General features: G+C 42.9%; 1 protein-coding gene across 1 annotated transcript; it reads right to left on the reverse strand.

Moving 5' to 3' along the window:
- Nucleotides 1-1,672: 1,672 nt before the first annotated feature.
- Nucleotides 1,673-23,186, reverse strand: LOC308363386 (myosin IXb; the record flags this gene model as incomplete). The annotated part of the gene is made up of 40 exons (XM_080836197.1): nucleotides 1,673-1,950; nucleotides 2,130-2,254; nucleotides 2,343-2,434; nucleotides 2,981-3,104; nucleotides 3,322-3,453; nucleotides 3,598-3,703; nucleotides 3,964-4,092; nucleotides 4,400-4,592; nucleotides 4,862-4,935; nucleotides 5,026-5,137; nucleotides 5,634-5,675; nucleotides 5,787-5,954; nucleotides 6,270-6,377; nucleotides 6,501-6,685; nucleotides 7,138-7,226; nucleotides 7,372-7,466; nucleotides 9,177-9,258; nucleotides 9,440-9,868; nucleotides 10,324-10,469; nucleotides 10,800-10,949; nucleotides 11,399-11,521; nucleotides 11,645-11,755; nucleotides 12,038-12,118; nucleotides 12,388-12,510; nucleotides 12,640-12,679; nucleotides 12,960-13,073; nucleotides 13,425-13,517; nucleotides 13,861-13,933; nucleotides 14,368-14,563; nucleotides 14,799-14,940; nucleotides 15,034-15,155; nucleotides 15,272-15,406; nucleotides 15,511-15,627; nucleotides 15,915-16,004; nucleotides 16,239-16,362; nucleotides 16,824-16,924; nucleotides 17,126-17,225; nucleotides 17,442-17,504; nucleotides 17,801-17,895; nucleotides 22,356-23,186. 40 exons carry the CDS (start codon nucleotides 23,184-23,186, stop codon nucleotides 1,673-1,675), a joined length of 5,733 nt encoding a protein of 1,910 aa, XP_080692323.1.
- Between the last annotated feature and the right edge of the window lie 1,328 nt (nucleotides 23,187-24,514).

The raw sequence follows: 24,514 nt of genomic DNA on the forward strand, positions 1-24,514 counted from the left end.
TGTGTGATGATCCTTAAAAACAACAGTTTGCTAACCTGCAAATAGACTTCACCGTTAGCACGCTAGCTAAATGATTTGCTCCTACATCCCCACCTCACTCAGATCCGTCTTCCTGAACAGAAAAACTCCGCCCATTTATTTCAGAGCAATGGACCGATTGGTACATTTTAAAGAGGTTGGAAACGCATTCCATGTGATTGGCTGAGGGGAGTGTTCTTGCACGTATTCTTTACATTTCATTTGCTCCTTTGACAGCGATGCAAACGCAGCAGGGAAATCCTCATCAGTAGAGAACAAGACTATGGCAGGAGAATCCGAGAACATTTTTCTATAAATAAATAAGATCAGTTATGCCAACATTCTATCTGAATTTGTTCTTATAGTTTTTTCTCCAAATGTTGTGTAGCATATATGCATGTTGTTATTATGTGAGTATACCATTTTAGATGAAACAATGTGGTAAACAAAAACCTAATACTATGTGATATACTGTTAAGAGGTCAGAGGTCACATGTTCCATTGGAAGAAAAATCGCTTTGCAAAAATGCAGATTGACACTTAACCTCTGACCTTTTGCTGGGTTCTGTTTTTCTGGGACACAAACTTAAACACAAGGACACTTATCCACCCCCTCACCCCTCACACTCACACACACACACAGTAAAACTGACACAACAATGCCATACATTTTAACATGTTTATGAACTTGTTTTAACGACAAAAAACAAAACATGTCTTGATGAAAACTGGTAAAGGTTAAAAATGGGTAACAAAATGATTCATCGAATGAATCACAGTGAATCATTAATTAATGTATGGTTTGAAGTGTCCCATATCAGTGACCAACACTGCTGTCTACCTGGAACTGAAGGTCAACATGCAATCAGCCACACATAGGCACCCACCAGATACTAAGTACAATATTAAACATAATATACAAACATTGGAGATGAAAATTCTTGTGTATATACAATTTAATATTACTCTCTTGTTCATAAACATGCGTGTCCTTTCTCACCAATGTTCGTCAACACTTCTGTGCTTTTTCGAATTATGTATTCATAAAAAGGATTGTTACATTACATAGGAACAGTGGCTGGCTTGGAGATTAATTCCATGACAACTCCCTGAACAAGGTGGTGTATATCATCATACTTACCACCACCTTTCCTCTGAGGTGTTCATGCTATTCGCAGTGAGTTATGTGTTTCCAGTCCACTGCGACCACACAACCAGTGTAAAATGCAAACAATTCAAAGCTTCTTTCTGTTTGTAACCTAGTCCACAATAAAATCAAAACACAGTTGACAAATCATTATTCATCCTATTCATTTGGTCACTGTGGTTTTCATGAGGTCCTGGTTTCTTAACTTTCCCTGAACTGTTGCTCACCGCAACTGCCATAGGCTTTCGCCTTCCCGACAAAACATCTGGGGCATTGCTCAATCACATTTCCAAGCAGAGTAATTAACTAGCTTAGAGCTCAATCTTTAGCTCAGGCAACAGCAAAAAGTGCTAAAAGTGTAAGGAGGCAGCATTCACCATCATCACTGTAACAACAATGATTATCTGATTATTTTCATCCATGTCATGAACTGAGGACTATTCCGTAACGTGAGTAGTTTTCAATGGCTTAACACACAGTTAGTGTTTTCAGTGACTCTGTGCTAAGTTATATATCATCATCATCTATGTAGGGGATGTCAAGGTCAGAGAAGCGCCTGTTGATTTCTTGGCTTGGTCCTTGGCTATGAGGACTACATGAGACGGGCAGGCCATCTGTACCCCCATCTTGTTCTGGCATAACGTATAGAGACTGAATTCCATCTCTGTGTAGACATCGAAGTTTCTGCTTGGCGTCGGAAAACTGCCTGACGTCTGATTTCGACTTCATGGTCTGTGAAGGAGTGCCCTTTGTCTGCCACTTGTTTGAACATGGGGTCGTCTTCCCTGCAACACATTAAACGGTCTTTAAACAGAAAGCCTTGCAGAAACATTTGAGTAACTGTTTCCGGTCTAGGGGAACATAAATTAAAAAAAAAAACGTTTAAAGGCAATTAGATGCCTTCAAAGACAATCAAAGACAAAAATAAAGTTAGAGTAACAAGATAAATTACCTTTCTACTGACCTTCTGAATCCAAGCTAAACCCTCGGTCCTCTAGCAGGCTATCTGAGCTAACAGATGACTCTGAATCCAGGTTGTCATCTGATTGCTCCTGATCCAGATCAGGCAGCCTGCAGGCAAGGTCATCCCTGTAACACAATGCAGAATAAAAGTGTGAACCCAATAAAACTGGATTGCTGGATGACCGAGAGTTAATGCATGAATTCATCCACTTACTTTTCTTGCTTGATTGACTTGATCCTCTCAATCAGTATCTTTTCACAATCCATGGATATTGTATCCATTTCACATTTAGCTTTCTCATTGACCTACAAACAAGAAATTAGAGTAAGTTAAATCAACTACCAATTATTTAAATTTCATGTTTAAATCATCAGTAAGGCATTTCTGTCTAAAACTAGTGAACCAACTGGCTACTGGCCAACATATTTGCCTAGCAAAAAACAGCACAACATAAAGCTAGATAGTTTACCAATTGATGTATTTTTATGATGCATTTGGCAACATCGCCTCTCAAAAGCTGTTCTTATAATTGTGTGGGGTTTTGAGCTTTTTTTTAATTTATTTTTTTACTTTTAAGCTTTTGTCTTAATAGTAATCTAAACTTGTAAACATCATGTTTTAAAAAGTGTTCACATGATTGCAACGTATAGACCCTTATAGACCCTCAGACTCCAAAGTCTAACTTCCAGTGAGTATAGCTACCACCATTTGGCAGTCTTGAGCTGAAAATACAGAACCCATTCTTATCTAACTTAATATAATTAAGCATGAGTCACTGCCGCCCACTACGCTTTATTCCTCTGTGGCGGGGTGACCTTTGAGCTGCTGTGTCTGTTGCGTGCTGTGTTTACCGTGTTCTGGCGCTTGAGCCTGAGCTGGCTCACGGCCAAAGCCTCAGCAAACTCCAGCTGCTGGATCTCCTCCATTTTCTCATTGTACTTCCTGATCTGCTCATTTATCAGAATCTCCATACACCTGCAGAAAACAGAACTATGTCAGCTTACCATGACATCAGGCTTGTATGAATGGATGTAAAACATATATTGCATTCAAACGGATGGAAGATGGTATTGCGTAATATCCGTACATATTCAGTCCATTTGACCTCAGTTTGAAAGCAGTTATTTGCGGAATATTATCAGTGGACGGCAAGTGACAGGCAGATGATAAATGCTGCTGAAAGGGAGCTTACGTGGTGGTCTTGCCAATATCCTTCATGCTGAGGAAAGGATCAGAAGAGTCAGGGCTACGGAGAATGCAAGGTGCAAAAACGATGGCCAGGGAATTAGCTGACATCCGGTTGTGTTCTTCCTCTCTGGCCACTCTGTTGAAAAGAAATTAATTTGGATAAGGCCACTTGCATTTTCATGGTCTTGCTTAGGTGAGAATAAAAAACACCTATCACCACATGGCCATATGACCCTGACCTCATGACCATACATACAGTTCACTATATGAAATTTCTCACCTGACAAGGTGAAAGACAAGTCGCTCAAGGGTGTGAAAGTGTGAGGGGGGAAGTTCCTCTAATGTTCGATATATGGCACGTAGTTGGTCAACCTTCTCAGGCAGCTCTGTGTGGGAAATCATTTTGCATGACTTGCAAGATCAAACATTTCCGTAGCGATATCTGCAAACGTGTCAAACTATCCTGTGTGGCCTGATGTACACTCTTTAACACTTTAATCTTTACTATGAGACTGAAGAAGAAAAATAAATGTCCACACATATTCATTTGTTCCCTATACATTTGTTTAATTTAAAATCGTTCCCAGACTTTTAATTTGATTAATGTGAAACTTTTGAGCCTTCAGGTCAGGCCAATGGGACTCACCTGTAGCATGCAGAAAGTCACTGTACAGGTTATACGTCATAAGGGGGTCTGGTAACTCCCGAAGCCACCTTTTGATCAGGCCTGTGATGGTGTGGATTGGATAGTTCTCCAGATGGGCAGATCTAGGGTCTTATACCAGACCAGCGTTAAAGTAGCATTAGAATATGTTTAAAGCAGAAGTAAGATGTTTTGGTCAAGTGTAATGGGGTTGATCACAGGTTACACAAGCTTACTCCATTAAAAGCACGGCAGGTGTGTTTATCTGTCTTTCAAGGGACCATATTACATCAAAATAAAGTTGAAGATACCAAAAGTAGTTGCTTATAAAACTGAAAGTCCTGCACACTTTTGCTTTAGTGAGTAGCATGAATACATAGATTTCTCCATGCAGCACACAGAGGTCAGGACAGTGCAGAGGGGTTTTGTGAGGTCTCACCTGTTTCCAGTATTTGGTGCAGCTCCCGCCCTCGGCAGGCAGAGCCAGACTTGCGGTAGATGCCCTCTGTGTACAGGCCATTCATCTCCACGTGCTGCAGCATCATCTCCATGACCATGGGCACGGGGGTGGTCTTGTTGGTCAGGGCGCACGCGTGCACACCGAAATGCAGAGTGCCCGGCTCATTTGCATTCTGTTTTACATGTGAAAGAGGGCAAAAGGTGAGGCTTCAGATCTCACATCACGACTAATGTTCAACTAATTCAAAAGTTCAGCGGTGTACTCTCAAGTTGAGGAGGGGAACAAAATATTAGGGCGAAGAGTTCATATGACATTACATATTATATCATATTACATAATTTTTCAGGTGATGATACATCTGATTGAAATACACCATATTCACTGTCACCTTTGAATTACTGATAACATCGAAGCACTTGGCTTCTTAGCCATTACAGTTACCTTCATTGAGGTGCGCGTCGAGCAATCTGTGATTATCTTGCTCAGGCATTTTTTATGGCACACCATCTTGCAAGCTGAAAAATAAAAATAATGGGGAATTCTGTGTGAATTTCATAGTCCCAATCTGGCACTGAAACCAGCAGCAAAGGTTGCTGGGTACTCACAGCTGCACATGCAGGCCTTCTCCATGCCCCAGATGAAGGAGCCACACAGGTCACACGACTGCATGATGGTCACCTGGTAGGTGCTGAACAGGTGGTCCAGAGGACTGTCCATCTGCAGAGACAGAGAACAGGCATACAGTCCATCATGGAGCACAGGCATACAGTCCATCATGGAGCACAGGCATACAGTCCATCATGGAGCACAGGCATACAGTCCATCATGGGCCGTGTCTTAGGTCAGGTCTGGGCGAGCTTATGGAGATCTGCTGCACTCTTTTTCCACACTTTTGCACTACCAATTTCATTGAGTATTGTTAAATAAAAGAATAACTTTTTACTTTGTTTTGCCTTGTTTTTTTAGTATTTTCACAATTCTGAGCTCTTTTAGACTGAAATGGTCAGAGTAATGTGCTGCAGCTTCTCCCAACCTGTTCAGTTCAGGAAGAGATCACAAGCATGGTGGTAGTACAAGCGATGTGACAAGGCAAAAAGCTTTGATCTGTTGGTTTGAATTATCTCTGTGTGTGTGTGTGTGTGTGTGTGTGTGTGTGTGTGTGTGTGTGTGTGTGTGTGTGTGTGTGTGTGTGTGTGTGTTAGGTTTTACTTACACATTTGTCTTTTTTTCTTTTCTGCTTCGATTTCTTGATAAACTGAAAGGTAGGAAGGTTAATCAATGAAACCACTATCCTCAATTGCTTTATTGCTCAAGACTAATGCGATAGACTGGGACACATGCTCCGAAGTGAAGCTTTTTAAATCACCTGAACCGGGTCAGCCACCTCCTTCTTAATCTCTCCACGGATAAATCCGTCTAGAATCGACTGGAACAAATTCACCACCAGCTGAATTTCTGTCTTCTTCGATCCAGCCAGACTGGAGACTCTGCTCTCATATCCTTTCATTAAAACTTTGTAGCCAATTTGGGGTTTCTGTAGTCAGAGGTGATAGTCATGAAACCACAACAATAACCTAAATGTTTAGACAATAAATATACTATAAAAAGCACTAGGCAGTAAAAAAGTAAAGTCCTGTTGTAAAAAAAGTAATGTTGCACTGCTGCCCTTGAGAAACATATTCCAATCCCCTGTATGTATGATAATGACAATAAAATGACAATAAAAGCTGACTTGACTTGATTTAACTAATCAATTTACAATTCTGTAGTCATCTGATATCACAAATGGATGGAGAGATGTAAGAAAGCTCTTTGTAAGTGACATTTAATACTGGCATGGGTAACTCACCAACACAGAGTACATGCTCTTGATCTGCTCTCTGAAGTGGTTAGTGGCCATGAGGAAGATGCGCTCAGTTTCTGAAAGCTCTTTACCTCGGCTGCGAAGATCATTCATCTGCAATTGAAAAGGGGCCAGGGAAGAATATTCATTACAAAACTCATACACTACCACATGAAAACAGGTATACAAACGGAACTAGATTACTACTACAGTGTATTATGGAGCCAGGGCTCGGACCTGGTTGCCAAGGAACTCATCCAGATCGCGTAGCTCGTTGCTGTCAGTGATCTCGCGGTCCAAGGAGGCGTACCACTCCTCTTGGACTCGTGTGGCTCGACTGATTTTGATGGTGAGGTTCCGACGGACGCGACTGGCTTGGTTGGCGGGCTGATTGGAGCGAGGGGAGTACATAGAGGATCTGGCTGTGGGTTAGAAAGCAGAAGCAGGAGAGGGGGATTTAAATGTTGGGAGAATAAAACAATGTAGATGTTAAAGAAACAATGTAGATGTTAAAGAAACAATGTAGATGTTAAAGAAACAATATAGATATTCAAGAAACAATTTAGATGTTGAAGAAACAATGTAGATGTTAAAGAAACAATGTAGACATTAAGGAAACAATGTACATGTTAAAGAAACAATGTAGATGTTAAAGAAACAATGTAGACATTAAGGAAACAATGTAGACGTTGGGATTAAGGAGGCAGCTCAAACAGGTGTAAAGGAAGAATGTAAGGAGAGAATACAAATGTCAGAAGTGAGGTGAGAATATCACCATTGGGAGTTAGGAGAGAATTTAGATATGAGGACATGAACCGTGTGAGGTACTACGTGAGATCAGGGAAAGACGTACTGCCTGAGTAGAGTAGATTACCTTCTTCTCTTTCTGCCAGTGTCCTGGCCAAAGTCACTCTCCCATCTTCTGGCGTCTTTTTTTTCCGGAACTTACTGAAGAACCCAACTCTGAGGCACACAAGCAGAGGGCTGTATGTAATTTACTACAGGTTAGATCACATCACAGTTTCAAAAGAAGGTTTTACTGTTGCTGTCTATGTAGTTTTCAAAGATATAGTCCAGGGCAGGCAGTGATAGGACTGCAAGAGTCTACCTCTCTGGGGTGGGCAGCTGTGAGGGACTAAAGCTGTCACTGGACCTCCTCTCCGTACTGATCTTCAACCCATCTAGCTCTGCAGCCAACTGAAACTGTGAGAGACAAAACCACCATTAGCAAACCATTCTGCCTTTTACAAATACACTAAATTACCGCAGCTGGCATCTGTTTCAAGAGGGAAAGACCAGCATTAATAATCAAAGGGGGAAAAAAGCAGATAGGGTTACAAGAGCATCGCAGGCCATCCCAGTTAGAGTGACTCAGAATAGAGTTAGATCCCACAGTGCGCAGTAAACACAATTATGACTCCAGTAATCACAGCAAGTCTCTGCACCCGTCACCAACAGAGCAAAGTAAACAAGCGAACGGGCAATGTCATGACACTACAACACACCACACCAATTTCCCACTGTTCACATCCCATCATACACAACTCCCACTTTGACCTTTTTTGCCGTGCTTACTTTTTAACTTCCTTTGGACGTTCATGTGGCAAACATTAGTGTTTCCCTTCCTTTTTAAAACAGATTTGATATAACTGAAATTCCAAAGGCCAAAGTGTTAGTTTTTGTTTGTACTTGTTTTTGCTTGACACCTTCAATACATAACCCTAAACGGTATCTTGATAGGCATAAGTCTACAGATAGTGGTAACTCACTGATTGTGATACCAGTTCATTTGGCGAATATTAGTGTGTTAATGAGCATTATAAACAATTGTGCGTGTGTTTATGATATTTGTTCCAGTTCTCTCTATGGAAAAAATACTCATAGATCCTGGAGACACTGGCCTAGTATTCATATATGTCTCTCTTACATGAATGATCCAATGACTGAGTGAAGAGTGTTAGAAAGTTGGGCCAAAAAAATGGCATCTGCTGGGCTTATCTCTCTTTGCGACAAAAAAGGTCAGAAACCAGTTATAGATGGTTTCACTGCACCACTGCGAAGTGAGGCCAGAGATACGGTCTGGAGAAGGAGAGCATAGCTGGTTTCCCCTCGGTGCTGATGCTGAACCATGCAAACTTCAGCCTCGGCTTTCACGGCCTTCCTTCCTGAGGTCACCGCGTCTGCATGCATGAGAGTGTTTTTGAGCGTGCATGTGGGTTCTCGTCACACGGGTACCCTCACCCGGGGATTGTGGAGCACCGCACCGAGACTGGCGCGATTGGGCACGGCAGGACTGATGGGCGGCAGGGGAAAGCTCCAGTACTCCATTTCCTGCCTGTCGCGGCTCTGAAACACCAGCCCGCTGCGGGCTTGGGCGAGCCGACGCTTACGCTTGGGGCGTTTGCGGTAGCGCACGTTTACCTATGGGGGGAGTTTTTCAACCGGGAGAAGTTCGGGAAGCACAACAGACACTTATGATGACTTGTCACCTGGGTCGTGAATGGAGCCAGAGAGAGACCTTCTCTCATGACATCCAGATACCTGTGTTGACAATTTGATATCTAACCTACAAAAGTCTGATCCTCCGTATAAAGCTATGTATACTATAGATATGTGCTGAGGTGCTCTAGCAATGGCACCCATCACATTTCCTGCTCTCACAATGGGCATGCTGCCCAATACTGAACAATAACCTTCCCTTAGCACACGCACAGGCATACGCACACACACACACAATAGGACACAATAATGATAGATTGGACACAGTATAACAACAGTGTAACATCTAACCAGTACTTAAAAAATAAAATGTACGTCCTACTGTAAATTGCAGTAAATGTACTTGCAGAGTTATAAAAATTGAGATTTCTATGACACAGAGCAAATCTACTTGTTGTAGGTGTAATGCAGTACCTCTGCAGAAGAGCCTGGGCTGTCTGACTCTGAGGAGCTGATATTTGACACGTTATCCAGAGAGATGGACTTTCCTTGAGACCTGTTATAGGTAAGACATCACACAAAATTACAAACCAAGACAGAACTGTGTGCTTAAAGCAGATCCAGCGTGGCAAGGATAACTCACAAAGAGGAGACTGGAGAGAACACAACAATACAGCTAAACTTAATACATTTTCAGCCACCTCCCCAAAAAGCAGAAACTCCTCAAAATGCCTTACTGTAAACCCTTTATCCTCAGGTTCTGTGGTCGTTTGACCTCTGGACTGACTTCTTCCAGCTGCCCCTCTTCGCTCCTCCGCTCCTTCCACTTCTCAGCCTTCTCCTTCATGAAACTGTTGTTGTACCGCTGCAGGGACGAGCTGCTGTACGGCTCCCCCAAGTCTTCCTTCTTTGACTCGTCACTGCTGTCCAGCTGCAGGGAGAGCGGGCGTCCGAGCGCTGGCGGAACACGTCTCCCCTCGCTCTCTCCTCTATCCCCCACACTTGCGCCCTCTCCGTTGAGCTTCTCCTGACCACCAACGTCGTCTGATTCGGGCAGCGGAGGAAGGGGCTTCTTCAACTTCTCTTGGATGTCACCTGAAGCTGCTGGCTTGGTCTCTTTACTTGGCTTCTTTCCTACCACTACTCTGTCTTCCTCAGACAAGGTCCTGTTGAACAGTTAAGAATACCAATCTTTCGCAATTAGGTGCGACAGGGGAAATTGAAATAAAGCTAATAAATGCTCTTGCCCCATGATTAAAGAAAGCTATGCCATCTCCTGTGGTTTATTCTCTGTCAAATGCAATGTTTTTTATAAGGTATAGTTGAATAACACAATGTTCTTACAAGTATGGTTAGAAATATAAAACAAAATATTTCCAGGTATTTCCAAAATTCACCAATGCAGCCCAAAACATTGATGCCAGCTTCACATCAAAAACGTGCAGTGGAAGAAATACAACCCTCTAGCCTAACTGGGCACTGTTTTTCTAGAGGTCACTGTTCATATTCATCCAATACAGTTGCTGCAGAGAGTTTCCATAGCTTACCTAAATCACATCACAAATCTACTATAACATGGTCGTCATAACGACAAGAAGTGAGTTGACATTTTGAGGGATACCTTCTGCGGGTGGCTAGCTTCTGCATCTTCTTGAAACTCTGGCGTCGGCGCAAGTACTCGACCCTCTGGTGGGAATCACGCCAAACTGTCTGGATCAAACAGGCTGCCTTCCAGCGTCTCCTTACGCTGAAGTTCCTCCATGACCGCTGAAGACGAAGGAAAACAGACGGTCATATTTTCATCACTTTTCTATCCCTCTACTATGCCAGCCTCAAGCAGAAGGATCCCCCCACTAAGCTAGGTTCTGCTGAAGGTTACTTTGAGTTACAAGACAGTTTTTTGCCACCATGTTTGTGTTAGCTCTAGGGGTTCAGGCCTTGGGTTCTGTAAAGTCTTATTTAATTGAACCGTATTGCTCTAGGCTTCCCATTTGTTACACATAAACACTAGAAAGGACCATTATTTTAACTACACCTGTAGATAACTAATGTGACACCTTCTGCCAAAAAGAACTAACAAAGCAAAATAAACCAGACCTGAATGATAATGGCTGCGTCTCTCTTGTAGAGGAAATGCTTGCGTGTTAGGCAGGCGCGGAACCAGCGCTGAAGGGTGACGATGCTCTTCATCACCTCCTTATGGAGGGTCTTCTGGAGTGTCTGACGCTCCACCTCCTGGAGGAACACCTGGGGGCAGACACATGGTGTGAGGGGTGCTACAGGTTAATGTATAATCAGAATTATTAAACATTTTATTTAAAAGCATCTTTCATGACACCCATGGTCACTTTACAAATATGACCAACTTACAAATACAAAAGTACAAATACAAAATCACAATATTATGCAATTATATAATGTGTATGTATGTTTGTAACAATAGTACAACAAATGTTCAGTGAGAGATTTGTCAACTTGTCATGCAATGTCACTAATCGTAGGAAATATGTTCTTTGAAACTCAGAATATCACTAGGAAAAAAAACTCACTGCTCATATTAAGAGTGAGATGTACTGTATCAAGTATTAGGCTACAATTCACAATTGTTTATGTTATGGTACAGGTGGATATTAAATTGAAGTCTAGGACGCTAAACTGTGTTAGTACAGAACTGAATCAATAAATTAGAGATTTACCTTTGTTTTCCCAATCTGATAGTTAGTCTCTGTCACTCTCAGTTTCTGAAGAAAGTTTGCAATGTCCTCTTTTGGTGATTCAACTTTCTTTGGCAGTAACACGCGAAACTGATCAATGAATTCCTGAACAGATGAAAAATCACACAATCATCCATCCTATTCAGATGATTATTAGTATCAGTCCGGTATCTCTTCAGATCAAACTATAGCTCCTTCATAAGGCCTCAAAAAACCTCCCTACAGTACCTTAAAAGTATACTTGACCCCGTAGCCCGACCTCCTGATGCGAACTGTCTCCAGCATCCCTGTGTACCTGAGCTGCCGCAACACTAGAGCCTCATCAAACTGCATCTCCAGCTGAAAGTAAACATCAGTAGAGACATGTGAACAGTAGACACTAGAGCCTTATCGAACTGCATCTCCAGCTGAATGTAAACATTAGTAGAGACATGAGAACAGAAGACACTAGAGCCTCATCAAACTGCATCTCCAACTGAAAGTTAACATCAGTAGAGACATGTGAACAGTAGACAAACAATCTTTAAACATGAGTATCAAGCAGACTCATAATTCTGCAACAGCTTTACTAGCAGCAGCCTCACACTGCACGTTACTGTACACACCATACAGTATGTTTACCTTTTCAGCATTGGAGCGGATGCAACGCACAAAGAAGGGCTCCGCCTTCTTCAGGGTCTCTAGTAGCTTGCTCAGAGAGGACTGTGGAGATGAACACAGGACAGGAAAGCAGACAGTACAGCACAAGCGTCATTGATTTTTTCATTAGCAAACTATTAGGGCAGCACAATACATCAAAGGGATCCGATCAGTGGTCCCACCGTCCCAGTGGCCAATTAGCTACTTGGGATGCTCCCAGAAGGTGATAAGTGGTGAGCTACACAGTAATGCGTTAAAAGACAAACAGAAAATGAACAGAGGATGCATCAGCCAAACATGAGATACATGAAAACAACCAGAGGGCATTCTACCTGAAACTGTGCACTGATACTTGGGGTCTTTTTCTTTTTGTGCAGCTGGAGAAGGGACCTGCTGACGCGATTATGAAGCGTCAAACCCACAATGTATTTGAGAGACTTGGAGTCAATGAGGTTCTGTAAGAAGTGAGCGATAGAGAGAGAGAGAGAGAGAGAGGTTCAGATTCTAGTAGGACCCGCAGTAATTAGCATTCACATGCTGGGACAGAGTCACTTCTCTTCTAAAACAATAGCCTACATTTTTACCTTTGGGATGATCTGTTTGTGTTTAGATCCTCTGTTCTTCCTGTAGATGTTTTTAGAAAAAATTATGACTAGTTACTCAAAGTATGGTCATACTTAGATAATGAAGGTCTTGTGCTCTTCTTCAGTATAACCATTCTTCAGGTTAATACAGACATTGAAGACCTGATGTTTTTCTCTGAAGGATTTTTTTTTTAATAAACCATGCTAACGATCCATTTCTTACGAACAATCACATGCTTTCAAAATGCAGAGCATTGGGAATCACAAATACGTTTCGTGTGATTTGATCATGCACCATGCAGTGGGGGCTCCAGACTCACTGAGAGAGGCGGCAAGACTTCCTCAGACAGCCAACCGACTGATGTAGCTTAGGTGGAGCTTCCCCACCCAGACTCATCGGCCTAACAGAGTGACATATTTGTCCATGCAAGACCCTGATTGAACCCAGACCACAGAGGACAGTATTAGAGCACCATAGAGGAGTAGAGAAGTAAGAACACACAGTGCAACACAAGAGAAGACAATCAAGACAGGGTTAGACGGATATTCCACCTGATTCCAGAGAAAATAAAAAAATTAAAATATTGAACAATCAAGTATGATTCAGTGTAGACCCATAACCCATGCAAATTCCAGTGTCAAACAAGTGACAATATACTGTTGTTATTGTAAAATGGGATTTGGGGGTTAATAAATACACCTCATTCCAAACTAAACCAAATCAAACACACAAGGTCTCATTGGCTGACATCCAGTTTGACTAGAAGTCTTTGAAGTCAACTCACTTCTTCTTCTCAAACGTGGCAAAGATGTCCTCAAACACCTCTAGGGGAAGTTCCTCTGAGCGATCGAAAGAGAATTCGGTCATACGGCTTTGACTGGAAGTTACAGGGAGTAAAAAGATGTGTTATTGCCAAATGTTGAACCCATACACCCTGCAGGCTCTCCCAAATAAACCAACCAAAAATCCTAACACCATTCACCTGTGCTCTAAGTTTTACTCTTTAAATGGAACATTGTAACATTCAACATTTGCAATTTATTATTAAGCAGATGGTTATTGTCCGTAGATAAATTACAAGTATTTTACAGATACATTTACAATAGTATGTATACTTCCTTAGTAACAAACCCATGACCATGATGTCTTTAGTTCCTTGCTATACTACCTCAGCTTCAGAAACACACATGATGCCAAGTGTGTAGGCGGTGCTTAGTCACCTCATCATCCTCTCAATAGGTGTGCTCTTCCGCTTCTCGCCCAGCGACTGACGGGAGTAGCGCCGAACTATATCTGCAAGGCCCATAGACAAGCAAACCAGGTCAAACTGCAAATACCTCCAAAACAGAACGTCATAAGAATCGCCCACCTCTGCTACAGGTCATGGTCATAAGAACACTTGAGCAATGCCAGTCTAGAGCTCATCACTGAGCAATGCCAGTCTGGAGTTCATTACTGAGTAATGCCAGTAGAGCTGGTCACTGAGCAATGCCAGTCTAGAGCTGGTCACTGAGCAATGCCAGTCTAGAGCTGGCCACTGAGAAATGCCAGTCTGGAGCTGGTAACTGAGCAATTCAAGTCTACAGCTGGTCACTGAGCTCTGTGTGTTACACCACCATGTAACAACATCTTTAACAAAACTTTCCTTAAACCTAGCTCACTGAATAACATAGTATGAATTTGAAACAAAACACATCCTGTTAAGCATCTTGCTCTCTGGCCTGTACCTGTATGCTTTGCTGCCCAGCGCCTCCCTGCCTCGTTGAAGGTAGCAAGGGTGCGTATGGTGGCCCTGAGGATGCCCCAGCGGAACATGGCCACAGGGTCCGCACCGATCAGCTGGCGCAGGAAGCTCCGCTCACTGCTGCGCAACAGCGCAACTATGTCTGGCCGCATGTGGTCCGTGTTCTTCTCACGGAAGTCCTGAGGGTGTGCATTAAGAGAAGTAGGTAGTCCTAATAGTTACAAAGTCTGTTCTGGAAGCCTATGTTAATAAAATAAATCGTACAAGGAGCCACCATTACCCTACATTACGCCTTTGCATCTTCTGTGTATTCACATATGTATGTGTGTATGTATTCACATATGTATGTACTGTATGTGTTCCATTACTTAGAGAAGAACAACCCCACGGTCTGAATCCAACTGTGTTATGTACCTTGATCTGGTATTTGACCTTGCCAGCAAAGTGCTTGATGATGAATGCGGGCTCGAGTACTGGAGTTGGCACAAATGAAGGGTTCCCCTGATGCTGCTGCTTGAACTTGGCCAATAGTGTGTCATCTGTAGCATGGGGGAAGCTACAGAGGGAGAGTAACACAATCAGATGAACGTACACCACCAAGATACACCAGCATGACAACGGGGAAAAGGAGTCACACAGAGGGCCATACTTGCTCTCCTCATCCAGCAAGTGAAAGAGTCCTGTGGGCTTCTTGCTGATGAGGTGGATGCAGCCGATGTTGTCGTTGTAGTCGATGTTATCCCACGTGATGCCTTCGGCCTGATACTCGGCCTGTAAGACAAAATAAACAAACACAGCAGCGAGAATTAAGGGGAAAGCTGTGTTCTTTTAAAATGGTCGTCTCAGCAGCTCTCTCAAGGCTGAAGTGAGCAAGCTTGAGACCTCACCTGCTCAAGTGTGAAAATGTACTGATTGCAATAATACTGTAGCTGCTCATTAGCATAGTTGATGCAAAATTGCTCAAAGCTGTTGATCTCGAAATCTTCAAATCCAAAGATGTCCAGCACACCAATGGACAAACACTGTGAAATAGAAAATGGACAAAACAACGCAGGGTATTATGTATGCATGCCACAACAAACTCAGCAAACACATTCTCCTCAGCCGAACACAGCAACTTCCTTACCTGGATGGACACCTCCACGTCCTTTTTGTTGAGCAGCGCATGATTGATGCGCAGGACGATCCAGTCAAACAGGGAGCCATACAGGGACTTAGCCATGGAGTCACGCGCAGTCACAGCCTGACGGAGAAAATAACAAATCATTTGCAGAGTATTGGGTCTATTTACAAACAGGGACATTGAGTACTGAAGTCTCCACTGCTTTCAACTGAATGGTGAGAGGGCTTGTGAATTCTTATATGTGAAGAAGACAAAATAACTTTTTAAGTACTTGTCCCTTTTAGTGCCTATAAGAATGGAATCATGCTGGTAATAATTATACTTGCTTGTATCACATCATTGAATATCAGTTGACTGTCAAAGTCAAATTAAAATTCGGCTTTGGACTGAGTAATGATGCTGCCTACCTCGCTGAGGCTGTAGGGCAGGATCAGTGTGTCATTGGCAGTCATCGCTTTCCTCTTGGTCAGTGCTTCCACCAGGAGTTCCTGTTTTACCTTAAACCACATTAGAAAACATCACTTCCTGTGCCTGAGTGGATGGCAAGTGCTGATAATGCAGTTCTCGTTTTCGTTTTTTTTAATGAGAGTAAAGACACCTCTTGATAACGCGTTTACATACTTTTTTTAGGGCCTCTCAACTGTGGTTTGGCGTACAATTCAACTCCTGAGAGAAACAAATAGACGCATAAACTGAAACTGCAGCATAGACAGCAGCAGTGTTATCATTACCTGAAGCAGGTCAGAGAGGGTGGCAAGGACATGTGGTGGGCCCACCCTCAGGCCCTCGCCGTCCTCCGCTGGCTCATATGTCACATTGCCAAGGTAAAGGATGGCCGACAGGACAGAGAATATTCTGTGCCAAACACAAAGCATCACATTGCTGGCTTTAGGCCTTTATCATGGGTAAGGTCAAAGAATCGATGTTAGGGATAATATATTTTCTAATGCTACTCCAGTGCCAATCCTTTCCAAATACAGTCTCCAATGGCAGGTATTACCGGTTACCAGGCACACATAAATTATTAGAGACGGCTGGTGCATTGTGGGATGTGAAATCACACTGAGCTGGTCTGCAGAGACAAATCTAGCACACATGCGGCACCCGGAGGCAGCCCGGCGGTTGCCGAAATTCTTATTGCATTCTTTCCGTTTTAGAATTGACAAGTCCCAACCTGCCGTTCAGATTTTTCAAGAGAAAACGGCACACCCTCTTCATGTGCATATTCTACGAGGACGTCTTCCAGGATTCCAGTGTGAATGCTCATTAGCCCAAATGGCTGACATGAGTGTGTTGTTTCTATGTGGGGAACGTACTGTTTTTTAGTGGCTGGTAGAAATCCCACCATCTCCATGGCCTGCTGAAGTCTCTTAAACTCATGTTTGTTTTCTGCTCTGTCCTCTGACTGAAATTTTTCCTGTAGCATGGTGATAAGATGGGAAAAACAACATGTGAGAAAAACGTGCTTCACTGTATTACCATAAGGCCCAAACTGAACAGGTGGACTTACATGTACAGACAGATCAATACAAGGTGTTGGCTATTTTCAAAAAGATAGTATTACTGACACAAAATCAATATATATAATTGACACTGTTATCATTTGAAACCTCCAAACCTGTGTGAGGTAGAGATAATTTTCAGGTTGCAACAGACTGAATTCTTTTCGCTCTTCCTCTGCGGCTCCGAGCAGCAGATAGTAAAAGACGTGGTAGTTCCTGAAGGTAAGATGAAAAGGAGACATGATCTCGGGCCATTGTTGGTTTTATTAGCATTCACTCACTCTAAAAGCAACTGGGTTATGTTAGTTATGACTCAGCAGGATCATTCTGGAAGACTTAAACTCATCAAAACAAATGGATAAAAACTATATAAGATAGTATAGCACGCTTTACAGTGTGAATGAGCAGTAAGCAGTAATGTACAATTTGTACCTTTCACTCTTTTCCCTGGACACCAGGCGACACTTCTCCAGCAAGTGCTTTTCAACAACTGCCCTGAATGAACAATTGAGAAATTGAATTAGCCATTCGTTTTTTAAACATGTATGTCAACTATATATGTATATTAATAAAGTGGGCCGTTACCTAAAATGAATTGAATGGTTTTGGTTATTTACGAAGGGTTTTTTGTGGGGCTGACTTTTGCATTAAAGACAACACATAAATTAACATGCACTTTAAAACATTTTCGTTTTCCTAGCTTGGCCACATTGGCTTGTTACCGTTGAGGATGTGGCAGGAATAAGCTGGGATAGAGGGCAAAATGGACAGTGTAAGTACTGAATTCTTACCCTCTCACAACTCCACTCTCTGAGTAGTTCACTTGGATGAATTTCCCAAAGCGACTGGAGTTGTTGTTATGAGCTGTCTTTGCGTTCCCAAAAGCCTGTTTGGAGAGGAGCAGAAAAATAATTCACAATTATTTATGATTTCCAGACACAGAAAGAGGAAGAGTGACATTCCTTGAATAGCAGCGAAGTAAACACATTAAGCCTTCGTCTAAATGAATGGGGATAAATATTAGTGTTTAGCTGGTGAACCAGAAAAGATAAAAACTTTCTTTTACAAAGTCTAGCCGACTGGCCCAGTGAGATGAATGAAGAAATATACATATTTTTGAGTACAGTTTACACTAAACGTACTTCATACAGAACTCCCTTTTCGTTGTTTCTGTACATGAATCTCAAAATAATTGCATGTACTATTTCAACCATATTAAGGATGTGAACATCGAAAGAGAACTGAAACTTCTCCAGAAAAGGAGCCTGAAACTGTCAAGCATCCAGATATAATCTTATGAGCAGAGGAGCAGAGTTGAACACTGTTCATATGAGCAGAGGAGCATGCTGTTGGACACTGTGCATATGAGAGCGTTCCTACATGGGCCCCGTAGGAGTCTGGCACAGGCAGAAAAAATCAAAGAGAGGGAACTTTCTTCCTTATGCAACATGAGTCTGATTTTGTCTGAGGTGAATGGACAACTGGAAATCACATCCATCATCTACCTCTCTGTGCTGCTTTTAGAAACATGTTGGACAAGGTCACCTATTAATTTCCCAGCGCAAATCATTGTACAACATCTGATTCATACATGGAACTCCAAGAGTACATTCTATCATATACAGTGTCCTGCAATTGGTTCAGCTGATGCATTCAACCAAAGAAACTTACAGTAGAATACAGATGCATATATTTTCCATTAGTTCTTCCTGGGTATTGAGCTGATGCTATTTGTTGTTAGCACCTTGCTCCCTCAATAGAACTAAGAACACTAGATTGAAGTTAACACTTGAGATACTTTGGGAAGTCTTTGGAAATATCATCTCCATGACAGCGTGTGGTAAACAGGGAATAGGGATGCTGGGTATCATGGGATAGGCCCTGCCTTGGCCATTGACGATGCCACATTTACACTGAAAGGTTGTGGTATATTTAACTAATGATACTGACTGTTTTATAGGGCATGGTTGAATTTGTCAACACAACCCCCACTCAAGCACACCTCAACACTGATAGACAGACTGATGTTTCCAACACTTTTCAGCCTTGGGTGTTTAAAATGAGCTCTGGTTCCTGGTTGTTTGTGAATGACAGGTTTCTACTGAAGGCAGTTTCATGACATCATCATGACCCCATTCAACATAGAAAACCCCCATTACGGGAACTAAAACATCCAACCGGCCAGAGCAGACTACAGAGGTTTAATACGTAGTGAGGAGCTGCCATTCCTGTCCCAACAAGCTCAAGCTCAGCCTGCATGCGCTACTAAATGAGCACGGCTCTTGTCTGTCTTACTGCGCATGCCTGGGCTTTGGTTGGAGGGGAAAGAATGCTGCCCCCCCCCCCCCCCCCCCCCCCCAACTCTTGGCTTAGCACAAAGTTGCAGTGTTTTTCTTTTTTTTACATTTACAGCTCTGTGAAAGAGGGAGGACAATGTGGGGGAGAAAGAGGACACGATAAGTAACCCAGGTGGAACACTGATATGGCTGCGAGGAATGTGTGATGGAAATTATGCTGTATTGAAGACATGCACATCAGGTGACCAGGAAGAGCCTGCCCAAGCTCGTTCCTGTTCCTCAGCTTTCTCTGGTATTCGGCTGCTGTGGCTGCTGCTCAGGCCAACGCCCTGTACCTTTTCCATACGCAGACAGAAGACTCAAGCTGTCTCCACTCCACTCCACCCCCTCACCTTACTCACTTCCAGCCTGTTAGAGGCTCTCCTTCTCTCTCAGAGCAAAAGTGAGGTGTCCGCCTCCTGGGTTTCCATTTCTGCATGACTGAACATCTGAAACTGAAGACGGAATAGCCACGACCACAGATACACCAATCGCAAGGCAAATTGCTGCAAAGTGTTTTTGTTCTAGCGCGTTGACTTTTCATGATGACGATTTCATCTATGTTGTGATGACAAATCTGAACACATGAAAATAGCTCTCTTGTTGACTGGTCAGTTCTGCTGACATCCCAAACACGTTTTCAGGTTAAATATGAATTGTGATGTATTTTATACTTTATTTGCTTGGTCTGAAAAAAAGTTGCATAGAATAATAAATTAATTATTGAGCTGAGACAATGATGTCAATTTCAGATTTTTTCAGAAAACACTGAAACCAGCATTGCTTTCTTACTAAATGAACACCAGAAAACGTTTACATGAAAACATATTGGCTTTAACTTTAACCAGTGTCCGAGGGCTTGTGAATGTGTCCTATTATTAAAGTTGAAACAGTGGAAGTTTGGGCTCCACTGAGAGTATACAGAAGGGTACAAAGTGCCAAATATACCTTCAGACTTCCTGAAGAACAATGCATTCAATCCTCCATTCACTGGGTAAGGCTTCTACAGGGCAAGACAAGGCCTCAAAATGGCAAATTCCTCCCGTTGTATGTTTAGTGGAACAATGCAACTGGTCTCTTCTGTTTGGTAAAAACCAGCTGGATAAGTTGAGCAATGACCTACATTGCAGACAGTGAGTCTAAAGAGGGTTACCCCAAATAAGGGCTTAAAAACTATTACCATAACTGGCAATGGATCATACCCCTGTAATACAAATGATGAAATGATAGAATGGACAGAATAATTCACTGAAATGTCACCTGTAAATAAAAAGGGACTGTAGCCCTGCTTCTGGAAATGAAGAAGGATCAGGAGGCCTGGATCTGGTTTATCTGATTAATACAGGTCTTTCTGCCATCCACATGAGGAGGTGGCAGGCAGTGGGCTACAAAATTATCGCAAGGTGAACCGCTTTTAGGGGAAACCGGGAGGAACTTGTTGAACCAGTTCCGAGACAAAGACAAACTCTCTGGTTGAGTGGCCATAGAGGACAAGATGGCTGGGATCCTTTGTTGTTGTGCTCTAAGGTTGTTGGTTTACTGTTTCCTTTTACAGCATGAGTAAACTTCCATAGTATAGATATCGAACACACCCACGGCTACAAAAGGCAAAAAGAATTCCAGAGACAATAAATCATACAATCACACACTACGTACATTCCCTTTGACACAAATTCACGAGATGACTGAAAGTGAAACAATCAAGCTGGCAAGCCATTTTCCAGCATAATAATCAACACAGATGTATTATTGTAACCCTGTATAGACAGTGACTGAACACGCATAAAGCCACACGGTTTAACTGCAGCACAACATAATATGGGTTCCCTCTGAAACTGGAGCGCGATAAGATAACAGGGTTTGTAAGTGATTAACCCAGTCAGAAACGCCAGAGGGCCGCATCAGGTAGAACAGCCACAGCCCAGTGCCATGTCTCTCTGCAGCTATGGAACAGGGTTGCCCAACTTCAGCTCCCAGTCTCAGACATGCAGTCTATATTTGTCTTGTGTTAAGGCGACAGCACTTTCAGTGGTGCTCTCGTGCTCTCTGAGAGGAAGCCATAAGGGAAGTGCCTCTGACCATGTGATTGGAGGCTCAAAGCTTCCTTAATGGTGGTAGAAATCCTGTCCATGGGACTCTGACCGGGGCACAATACACAATGCTTGCAGTGACTGCACGGCTTGTATGGGTCTCACCACTTTGCAAGGGCAGGGTAAGAAGATTACACAGCAAGCTGGCGATTAGGAATCAATAATCTGTCAGCCTCTGCCCAGATTTTAAGAAAGTGACCATTTTACGACCTCTAGAATATTTATAGCTTGTGTTTACTCCAAACGTGTGCAGTATAATACTTTGATTCACGTGGATACTTTGTTTTTATTTACAGTGAATATGCTAAAAATGATCAGAAAACAGATCTGACTCAATAAGTAAATTGGCCTTCTGGAGATGTCTGCTATGATAAGTGGTTTCACCATTCCCTGTTTTGCTGTCAACAGTTCCATTTATCGAACATCGTAGTTACAGCAGTAACACAGAGACTGGCAATTCATACTAAAGCTTTCAATGACACATAAGTGGTCAAAGCAGGCCTGTAAGATGCTGAATCTGTCAACACTCTTCCATGGTCTTGATTTATATGAGCCATAACCTATTGGCCCTGACCTTTTTGACCCAAAATGACTTATCCCAGTAAACCCCTGGACCAAAACAAATGTGAAAAGATCCAGACAAAAGCCATCAATAAAGAGCATTTAACCCCTCTGCTACTATTGATCTGACGCAGAAGCTTCTGGATCTAAACACCAGTAGTTTTCTTCTTTGGGTAAAAAGAACCCTGTTGAGTCATTCGAATTCAGTTATTAACTAGCAAAGATTCTCCCTGTATTGAACCACACATGCTCTGACTGCATACCTTGACCATGTAAAATTCCAATGAGCATGAGAATTAAAATGTTTATGTACTCCTGAAAACCATTGAACTCCACCAATTCTGCCAACAGTGACATACCTCCAGCACAGGGCCTGCCCCGAGGATGGTCCTCTCCACCCCGCTGGTGTAGCCCTTCTGACTTAGAGCAGTCAGGCAGTGGATAAGGAAGTTGGTGCTCTGCGTTTTCCCCGAGCCGCTCTCGCCCGAAATGATGATGGTCTGGTTGACGTGCTTCTTCAGCATGGTGTGGAAGGCCGTGTCTGCGATGGCGAACACGTGCGGTGGCAGCTTTCCCAGCTGGTGGTTTGCGTACAACTTGACATATTTGGGGTTGTAGATGGGCAAGAACTTGAAGGGATTTATGGCGATGAGGATGTTGCTGGCGTACGTGTAGATCTTCCCCTTGTGGAAGCGGTAGCGCAGGGTGTCCAGGATGCTCGTCTCTGTCAGGATGGGTAGGTTGCAGAGGTCGTCACAGTGCTCCTGCTTAGGAGGGAGGAAGCCGCGGTTCAGTAGCCCCTGCACAGTCCTTTCTGCGGCCAGGTGGTCATATGGGATGGAGCCATCGCTGTGGCCCTCTTGCAGTGCAAAGAAGAAACCCTCGCTTTGTGGATGCTGCTCCTGGGCCTTCCTAGGCCAAAGCAGGAGCCTCTGCACAGGAAGGTCACTGGGCTGCAGGATCCACTCCTCCCCTCCACACTCTCTCACCTCCACCAGGACGTAAAGCTTGAATGTGTCCAGGCCGAGTGTGGCGCCTGCATTCTGGACGACGGTAGAGGCGGTGGTCGACTTGGGGACATTGAGGATGCAGCATGCAGCATTTTCGGGGGACAGGCGGGGATATATATGTAGAACAAAGGTCAGTTCCTCATCTTGGTTGGTTGACCTTTCGTCATCTGTAACACTCATCCTTACAGACAAAGGCACGCCTCAGCATACCGCAGTCTCCTCCATTAACATGTGGTCTCACCTGGTGCAGAATGACAGAGAGAGAGAAAGAGAGAGACAGTTCAACATAGTCTCAGACACTGAAGATTGGGATTATAGTTTATTTCAAATGTTGATCCGCATAAGCCATCCATAAACAGGGCTTCTTTTGAGTCATAGCTCATGATTAATACAGTCTTTAACTAATATCTGCACCTGTGTGTCATTCAGCAATATTGGGATATGGCATAACCTACATGAGGAACCAATGACTAAATAGCCACGTTTATTTAAATAAAAATATATACAAAAAGACCAAAAACACAAACGCTGTAATGCAGACTATACGCTGACACCACCTGCTTGGACTAGGAGGCAAATACTCCTGTTGAGCGCGCATGTTCTTACATGTTGAGAAAAGCAGCACAGCAACCTACAGAACGTTTATACAAGTGCATACTGCTGTGTTTAATTCACTGAACAAATGCTGTAGTGATTCTGCACTCGTTTTAATTCATTCTCATTAATGGAGAATATTCTGAGCTTAATACGAAATACTTGATCGTATTAAAGTACAAAGGTAGCCTACTAAAACTCTGTTAACACAAAAATACAATCAACACCGTTTAGTCTAAAACCTACCTCATTTCATTGTTTTTTCGGCCAAGCTTAGATTTCGGCTTAGGTCCGCAACACAGGAGAATCCAGTGACTTGTGACCAAAACAAGGTAGGCTATATTCACCTGTGCTATCGTGATTAAAAAAAAGGTTGTCTTTCGCGTTCAAAGGTATAGGCAACTCTATAGGTTACAGCGTTTAGCTGAATATTCAGTTTTAAAATAACACAGCCGAATAATTCCCCGCTTAGAGCGTCTATTTTTCACAAATATAGCCGTAGCCTACTTAACATTAAAGTAAACTAAGCGATAGTGTCGTTTTCACTTTTGACTGACTTCCTCTCTTTCAGCGACTTCGCCCTGCTGTCGAGTGGGTGTTGTTGTGCCCTTCCCCTCACTGACTGAGAATGCATCTCTACTGCCTTACTTCGGAAAGAGTTGTCGACGGCTAACCTCACCAAGTGGGGTATGATTCGATGCAAAGCCAATGTGACTTTTGGCTACAAATGATGTAGGTCTTCAAATCAAATGTTGTTATTGTCGTGTTACGTCGTGTGTGTTTAATTTAATGATCAACTTTTCGATCAATTTACTAATGGATCAATTCAACAAAGACGCGAGTGTTAAGTCCCTCGGTGGATTTTGGTCGGCACCTTACTGGGGGTGTGCAACTTCTAATCCGCTCTCGGATAA

The sequence above is a fragment of the Sprattus sprattus genome (assembly GCF_963457725.1).
Source record: "Sprattus sprattus genome assembly, chromosome: 4".
NCBI classification, from domain to species: domain Eukaryota; kingdom Metazoa; phylum Chordata; class Actinopteri; order Clupeiformes; family Clupeidae; genus Sprattus; species Sprattus sprattus.